The 8,441-nt window shown below is 37.1% G+C and overlaps 1 protein-coding gene across 3 annotated transcripts; it reads right to left on the reverse strand.

Annotated features, from left to right (window-relative positions):
* Positions 1-688: 688 nt before the first annotated feature.
* On the reverse strand, positions 689-3,591 carry LOC149529355 (pentatricopeptide repeat-containing protein At5g48910-like). Of its 3 annotated transcripts, none has more exons than XM_089809418.1 (2): positions 1,418-3,591; positions 689-1,147 (listed from the first exon to the last, which is right to left on the reverse strand). In XM_089809418.1, the coding sequence occupies exons 1-2, from the start codon at positions 3,311-3,313 to the stop codon at positions 1,127-1,129; spliced, it is 1,917 nt and encodes a 638-aa protein (XP_089665544.1). In that variant the 5' UTR covers positions 3,314-3,591; the 3' UTR covers positions 689-1,126. The 3 variants fall into 3 exon arrangements, with proteins under 3 accessions (XP_089665544.1, XP_089665546.1, XP_089665545.1); XM_089809420.1 differs by having other exon boundaries at positions 689-3,021; positions 3,166-3,590; XM_089809419.1 differs by having other exon boundaries at positions 689-2,691; positions 2,791-3,590.
* Between the last annotated feature and the right edge of the window lie 4,850 nt (positions 3,592-8,441).

Raw genomic sequence — 8,441 nt, forward strand, 5'->3', positions numbered from 1 at the left:
ATGATGAATGTGCGAAAGGGGTGGTGGGTGATGGGATCTGGTGTCCTTTCTGGACAAAATGGAGGCAAACAGAGCAGCAGTGGCAGAACGAAGTATGAGAAGGAAGGTGACACCAATGAAGTCCAATGGCCCCAGGAGGGAGGATGGACACCTATCCCTCGTCATCAGCTTCAGGGCCAAGAGGCCGGGTGGTGTGCAAGGTGGTGTTCCTGGTGAGGTTCATGGCATAACTTGCAGTTATGAGGCAGCTCCAGTTATGGGTGGAGTGGGGAAGTGTGATTGTGAAATGGTGGCTGGAAGTGGTTTGAAGATGTGAGTTGCTTGAGCTCGTCCGTCTGCTATGAATTTCTCAAGGAAAAAGGCTGCACATTGGTTCAGTTGAGGGACTATTCTTTGTTGCTTTTGTGCCCAATTTTCTCTAGTATGGGCTAATGTTGTATTAGCTGTGTTGAGTCTATATAGTCTTTTGGCTTCTGCTCTTTCGGGTGCTGATGGTAGGGTGTGTTTTAGATGATCTGCCAGTATGTTGCACTTTTGTAAGGTGGGTTTTGTTGGAAATCTGCCAACCAGTGGCCTCATGAATGTATTGGAACTTTTTTGAATTAATATAGAACTTATTATTATCAATCAAAAAAATTGATGAGATTCAAAAATTCTGGTTAGTTTTTTGAATCGAATGAGGAGAGACTTAATAGATAACAATCAAACATATAAGACAAATTTGAAGTTACAGAAAACCACAGGAATCCTGTGAAACTAACCAGGAAAATTTACCAAAGTTTGGGTAATCATCCTGTATGGGAATCCTGGTCCACATTCACCATTCTCCCAACATTGGTACAATAAATAAGATGCCCGTAAAAGTGCCTTTCTCTCGTACATGAAGTCAAGTAATCAGATGCCTTAACATGTTCAGCAAGCAGGCCATGCTCTGATTCATATAGCCACCTAGAGTGTGTGATAAGGATATGGGATTGTGTTTCCGTGCATTTGCACACTAATTTGAATGGTATTGAAAAATCATAGGGGGGCCATATAAAACTGAGAAAATATCTTAACAGCTTCCAGCTCCAGCCTATATCCCATTTCAAGCATTACCATGGGTGAAAATCCCAGTCCAAGTCCATCATTCTCCCAAAACTGTCATCTACGGAAGCAAAAACCTTTATTAAATTGTGTTTCATTGCAAAAAATTATTTCTCTGTCTGCTTGGCAATTTCTTTTCAAAATCATGGTTTTTCCCCCAAAAAACTAGTTAAATCAATGACTTGACCAAAAATTGTAGTCAAAACAGAAATTTTCAGTCAAACGAAACCACATATAGTTAGCATCACCAGTAATCTCCACAAGAACATAATCCGTCATTAAAATGATGGAAACGATTTATATCCCTCACAATGATCTCTCTTCTAACTACCTTGGAAATGAATTTGGTGGCAGTATGGCAGTCTCCACAAACACGGAGGTTTTTGGTTATCTGAATAGTTGTTCCAGGAGCTGTGTTTAAAATCCCAAAAGCAATTGCCAGTCGTTCACTATGAGTAGAAAGGGCAAATTCTTTCTCTTCCTCTGCTACATCATGAAGTGCAATGCTAGTATCAGGTACGTACCCAGCCTTCTTCATTTCCTTGCTCAAGTTCCCCAACAATTTATAGATTTCCTCTGATTGTGCATGTGATCTGTCTCCTCCAATGAAAGCATGTACCTTTTTACATATTTCAATCCAGCTACATCCAGGACTTTTTTTCAAGCCCCTTTCTTTTAGCATTATTCTCATCTTTGTAACATCATCCCATCTTCCAGCTTCAGCATAAATGTTGGAAAGCAATACATAATTTCCTATATTGTAAGGTTCTATTTCCAAAAGGCATTCTGCAGCATGTTCTCCTAACTGAATGTTGCCATGAATTCTACAGCCGCCGAGAAAAGCTCCTAATACACTAGGTGAAGGTTCAAAAGGCATGTTAGCAATGAGATCCCTGGCTTCATTAAGTTGTCCAGCACGACTAAGAAGATCAACCATGCAAGCATAGTGCTCCAGTTTAGGTTCTAAGTGGTACTCTTGACTCATACAATTGAGGTATGTCCAGCCCTTTTCCACCAGGCCCGCATGACTACATGCAGACAAGACACCAATAAACGTAACATCATCTGGTTTTACCCTATCTTGTTGCATTTGGACAAAAAGAGCATCAGCTTCCTCACCAAGCCCATGCATTCCATACCCTGCAATCATTGCATTCCATGCAATTGCATCTTTTCTTGCCATTTTGTCAAACAACCCACGAGCAACATTTATTCTTCCACACTTGGCATACATATTAATCAAAGCAGTAACCACAGAAGCATCAGCCTCTAGTCCGCTCTTAGTTGCATAGTCATGGATTTCTTTTCCTTTCTGAAGAGCTGCTAAATGAGCACATGCAGGTAGTACGCTCACCAGAGTAACCCTATTAGGTTTAATATCTGTATCTTGCATTTGATCGAAGAGTGTCAGTGCCTCATTAAAGAGTCCATTTTGCACATATCCTGCAATAATCGTAGTCCATGAAATCACATTCCTTTGAGGAATATTGTCAAACAAATGGCGCGCTACCTGTATTCTTCCACATTTCAAATAACCAGCAATCAGAATATTCCACGAAACCACATCTCTTGTAGGCATTTTGTCAAACACATCGCGTGCATCATCTATACTCCCACATTTTGCATACATATCAATCAGAGCTGCAGCAACAAAAACATCAGATTCAAGTCCTATTCTCCTAATTTGATGGTGAATTTCCTTACCCTCTTCAAGAGCTAACAGGCTAGCACATGCTTTGAGTACGACAGGAAACGTATAATTATCTGGAGTCACTCCTTCCTGTTGCATTTGATAATAAAGCTGAATGGCTTCTTCATACGGTCCATCCCGGGAATACCCTCTAATCATAGCATTCCATGTGAGGTTATTTCGTTGAGACATTTTGTCAAATATTTGGCGGGCAGTTTCTATTCGTCCATTTGCAGCATACATACCTATAAGGTGAGTTCCCAAAAAAAAAAATTTATAAAATCCATTTCTGAGAAGTTGCGCATGGAGTTGCTTGCCCTGTGACAGTGCTTTGAAGATTTGACAGCCATTCAACAGATAAGAAAAGGTTTGAGGATCGTGCAGAGTACCTTGTTCGGCTCTATTAGTGTTATTCTGATACACTATGCTACGCAATGCTTCTTTGAATTGGCTTTCCTTGGATACAATGCTGCCATGGAGTGATATCCCAGTAGAAAACCAGCAGATGAATCTTCGATCAATATTAAGATAAATCATGTTAAAATTCTCTCCACGCGCAATAAGTTTTTGTTTGGATGCATTGAGTGGAATCTATCCTTTCGAATTTCAATTCTTTGATTAGTATGTAGCTGTGCACTTATTTCAAGCCCAATATCATTTGTGCTCTAGAAGGTTAGGACGAGCTTATTACTGTGGTGGGAACCCCAGTTTTGCTGAGCTGTGGCTGGTTACAGTCTTTTTAGTCGTCGGCCTCTTGAAATTGCAGGAAACTCAACTTTAAAAAAAAAATTTAAAAAAATTGTAGTATATAATTGTAAGTTAAATTAAAATGCTGTTACAGAGCACTTATGCGAAAGTTAATGTTGCCGATATGGGGATAGTGACAAGTTTAGATTGTATATAATACAAGTGAAAATAAAAGGTATGTTTAGAAGACATATATTAAAATATAGGTTTCTTAATATAAATATATTAAAATATGTATAATTAGTCAAATGGTTTTTGGTCTAATAGAGAAGTTGAAAGATTCTTAATAAATCCATCAAGGATCAAGTATTGTTTGGTGCAAGTCTCAGAGACATCACAAGCATTGTGCCTTGATTAAATTTGGAGAAATGGATACTCCTAAGCTTTTGGCTCTCAAAGAAAGAGGATAATGTTGGAAATATAAGAGGAGTAACTGAGAGGGGAGGGGTCAATCAGTTACCACTAAAATAAATCTTAGATCCCTTAGATGTCAACACAAAACATAAAATTGACTGAAAATATTGTTGCTCGACAAACACAGTCACTCGGTTAATACTAATAATATGTTGTAACTCGATAACCACTGAAATAACAACTATAATTTGGCAAATGCTTAGCATGCAAATCTTAAGATATTATATGTGATTAACCTTAATTAACTTAGTTGCATACACATGAAAGAAATAGCATGAACACAAGTGACACCAAGATTTAACGTGGAAACCCAATTTGGGAAAAACCACCAAGTGCAACTAGTTACTGATTTTCACTCTTCTGAAGTGAGCCCTGTTAGGAGCAACCTTGTCAAAGATTACAAAACACACTATTAGGTGTGACCCTATTAAAGGATTTAATCACCCTGTTAGGAGTGGTTGTGTTAGAGGTCTTTAGACACTTCAATCTAGAAATGTCACCTTGTTAGAGGATTTACTAATAGCTATTAAGCCAATTTTATTAAGACATTTAGATCATTGCTACAATGGTTAAAGAGTAACAATGAGATGACTTGATTTCTTATGCAACTAAATTGTTGATTACATATCTCAATTCTGGCTTGTATACTTGATCTTTTTTGATCGAATGTATCTTTGTAGCTTCTCAAGGATATTTTTCTTATCCTTCTAACTCGCTTCCTCTTAGCATCTTCTATTCTTTCATCCACTTACACACATTCAACATTCAATTCTCAACTTGACCTTATATTTATGTGTTATGCATTGTCAAGTCAGCTTGAATACACCTTAGAATATGTAATAGTCATCTCCTTAATCGGCTAGAACCAACAAACAAATCCATTAGATTCAATATTTCAAAATAAGAAAATCCTCTACTAGTCGACCCTGCTCAGTAGACACTAACTCATAAATGATTTTCTTGTGTTAATTACATGAACATGATTAACACTATATCTTCACAAAGTTCCTTTGGTAACTAGGTGAGCTTAGTTAATATTGGTTCTATCCAACTTTTCCTTTGTTACTCGAGTGAGCTCGGTTAACACTCAACTTCTCTGATCTTCTCTTTGATGCCCAAGTGAACTTGATAGGCACTGACTTCTAAAATTGGCAAAATTTGAAATGCTCGATAGACATAGGAAATTGTCTTCATCACCAAGTGAGTTCGGCATACACTGATTGGTATGACATTTTGTGTAATATCAAAGACAATACACAATTTAACCAATTGTTTTCAACAATCTCCCTATTTGGCATTGTTGGCAACACAACATGTCATAATACAATGAAACTTTAGAGAAAAATAATAGTAAGGATAATATCCTTAGTTTCATTTTGATTCTCATCCATGAGAACTCCCTCTGCCTTCAGTTTCTCCCTCTGTCAGAAAATGCTACATGTCTTCAACATCTTCTTCTGCTAGCGAACTCTGCCTTTGATATAAGACCAAGTTCATTCTCCCTCTTTAACATCTCTTTCTCAAATGAATGATTGAACTCTCCTTCTTAAGAAAATTTATGTGATATGACATAACAAACTCTCCCTCTTTGACATCTCATGCCAAAGACAATATTTAGTGAATATCAATGTACCTAATGTATGGATTCATATGCAATTTTTCCTTTCAATACTGCATCAACTAACTGATCTTCAATGTGTACTGGTTGATTCATCATTAAACTTCATTTAGTGAGCTTCGAATAGGGGAATAACCCCCTAACTTACCTCTTAGATTCAAAAATGCATCCTTAGTTAATGGCTTAGTGAATATGTCTGCAATTTGTTCTTTAGTATTCACATATTCCAATCTTACCTCTTTATCTCGCACAAATTCTCTCAAAAAATGATATTTTATAGCAATGTGCTTGGTCTTGGTATGCATCACAGGATTCTTTGATATACTAATTGTGCTGGTGTTATCACGGAAGATAACCACTAGATCCTTGATCACAATCTTCATATAGTAAGAATTTGGTATATCTTTGATACTATGAAGAATTTGTCTTAGGGCAAAATAACACCAAGATCAAGAAGCACAAGACTTAGCACAATATGAACCAAATGATGTATGATCATAACAATATGAGAATGAATAACTAATTCTTTGGATATCAAATTATTCAATAATAGATGATTTTCTCATGTATCTCATGTACATACACACTAGAAATGTCTATATATAAAGGCCTCTAGAATGCTTCAAGAATGACTAGGTGTCAACAAGGAGATAAGCATGACAACTAAGCACACATCCACCAAAAGTTGATTATCCTCCATTGTGCATGAATGTATGTGCAAAAATGAGAGGATAAACATAACAAGGTGTATCTCATATAGAGATTTTGTAGACACCATGTGCTTAAATTAGTTGCTAACTCCTATGTTGTCAACAAGACAACTCGTATGACAACACATACTTCTAGATGTCTAGATAATGCATTAACCTAAGTAAACTTAAGTAAAGTGTATATAGTAATTAATTATTTACACTAACACCCCCCTTTAAGTGCAACTTAGGGGAATGTACTTAAGCTCACAAAAGCTATGATGAAAATGCATGATGGGTCCTAGCCACTAGGCCATGTTAGTTACCCATGTACAAATGCAATGAAATGCAATCTCTTTGAAAACGAAGAAAGAGGGAAAACCTCCTCCAAAAAGAGAGATGAAGAAATGCAAGATTCAATCAAGGATGGAGTAATCAAGACCCCCCTAGTATGACATACATCATGCATGTACAAGCATATATCCCCCATAAGAAAAAATACATGCTGGTATCCCCCCATATTGAATAATCTCCTACAAGGATGTCATGAAGATAAAAAAGTATCCAATGCCTATAAATGACATTTCTCCCTTTAGGAAGAAGATACACCAAATATAGGTGCACGTATACTTCCCACTGTGGATAGGAAGATGGAAGAAGGATCCATATGTAGTATGGTGTGGATGTTACCTTTGAAGTCTACTCATATGTTGAAAAGTCCTTGATGAATGTAGATGCCACAAGCCAATATGTTGGATGCCCAAAAGAAGGTGGAAAAAAGGATAACATATCCATGTATGAAAGTGAATCAAACTCAAAAGACAAGGAATCAACCTTATAGGAAGATAGGGGAAGAGAAGAAATGTCTCCTCCCTTCAATGATGAATGCACACCCATGATAGAGGCTCATTGATGACTGAAGAAGTTGCACCATGAAAGTTGAATGAAGTTCCTCCTTGTGGGAAGAAGTGGTGCCATAGGTGTAGTAGAGAATGCTCCCCAACTAGTAGGAAAAATCCTAAGAAGATTTGATATCGTAGGAAACTGGAATACAATCTCCAAAGATTGATATGTCTCCTTGAAATTAAAAGAGTCCTCCTCCAACTACTGAAAAGAAGTGTGCACAATCATGTTACTCTCAAGAAGTAAAGAAGAATTCTCCTCAACAAAAAGATGGATGTCATCAATAATGTCTCCCACATCTTCAATGTAAGACTCCACAAACAACACTGCAATGTCTAGAAGGAAGTTATCCCATGAAGTTGAAATAGGAAGACATGGTGTTTACTGCTACACTAAATTAGGAGCATCTATGGCTAGAACTAGATCAGTAGAAGCAACAAGAGTATCAAGAGGTATGATCTTGACTAGAGTTGTAGGTACCACAACTAGAGCAACTGGAGGTAGAATGTCCTCTGGTACTGGAGGAACTCGTGGATCTCCATATGCTTCCCAAAGACACATCCAAACATCATGAGGACTACTTGACTTACTAAGAGGAGCAAACGATTCCTTACTCATACTATTATACATAAAGTGAAGAAGAAGAGAAAGATGTCCCTAATTAGTATTAGGTGGAAATATCTTCGAATATAGATAAGGAAACACTTCCTTATGTTCTCTTAGATGATCAATCATCAAAGCACTCCATTTCTTATAGTTCTTTTTTATCAATTTGAATCTTAAACCAAAGTGACACTTTTGACATGACTCCATGAGACCAAATAATGTATGCACCTCCAAAATGCAAAAAGAAATAAAAGAAACCCCCCCAATGCATGATTTGGCACTTTATATTTAGTGTGATTATAATGGGCCACTTGTCCAAATAAACCAAAGTGGCCTTCTAATTTTGATGATTACAACAACAAATATGAAACTATATTAGACTCAACAAGATAAGACACAAGACCTCTCAAGGATCTAATTAATTACACGTGCCAATAGGCCAAGATGAGACCAAAATTTGAAAGTACTATGTCTACTCAAAATCACTCCAAACTGATACTAGATCTGGAAAGTAGACAAAAAATTATGCACTCTCAAAAAAATAGCACATGAATATGTTTCCAGATGAGCCCGAACTAAGCCTTTGAAGTTGCAAAAATTACAATTTGTGATATGCAGAAAAATTTAGGAACATAGATCTCAAACATCCTGCACCAATGCGTAGATCATGAAATTGTACCCCAAAACA

This window comes from Cupressus sempervirens, chromosome 11 (genome assembly GCF_028749045.1).
Source record: "Cupressus sempervirens isolate cs-2001-9-10 chromosome 11, ASM2874904v1, whole genome shotgun sequence".
Lineage (NCBI taxonomy): Eukaryota > Viridiplantae > Streptophyta > Pinopsida > Cupressales > Cupressaceae > Cupressus > Cupressus sempervirens.

What these genes read in the sequence shown, in the direction of transcription:
- LOC149529355 (XM_089809418.1), bottom strand. Translation starts at nt 3,313, where the DNA reads ATGATTTATCTTAATATTGATCGAAGATTCATCTGCTGGTTTTCTACT. An exon ending in CCACCAAATTCATTTCCAAG is followed by an intron (nt 1,148 to 1,417) that starts GTAGTTAGAAGA and finishes TTGCTTCCGTAG; the next exon opens with ATGACAGTTTTGGGAGAATG.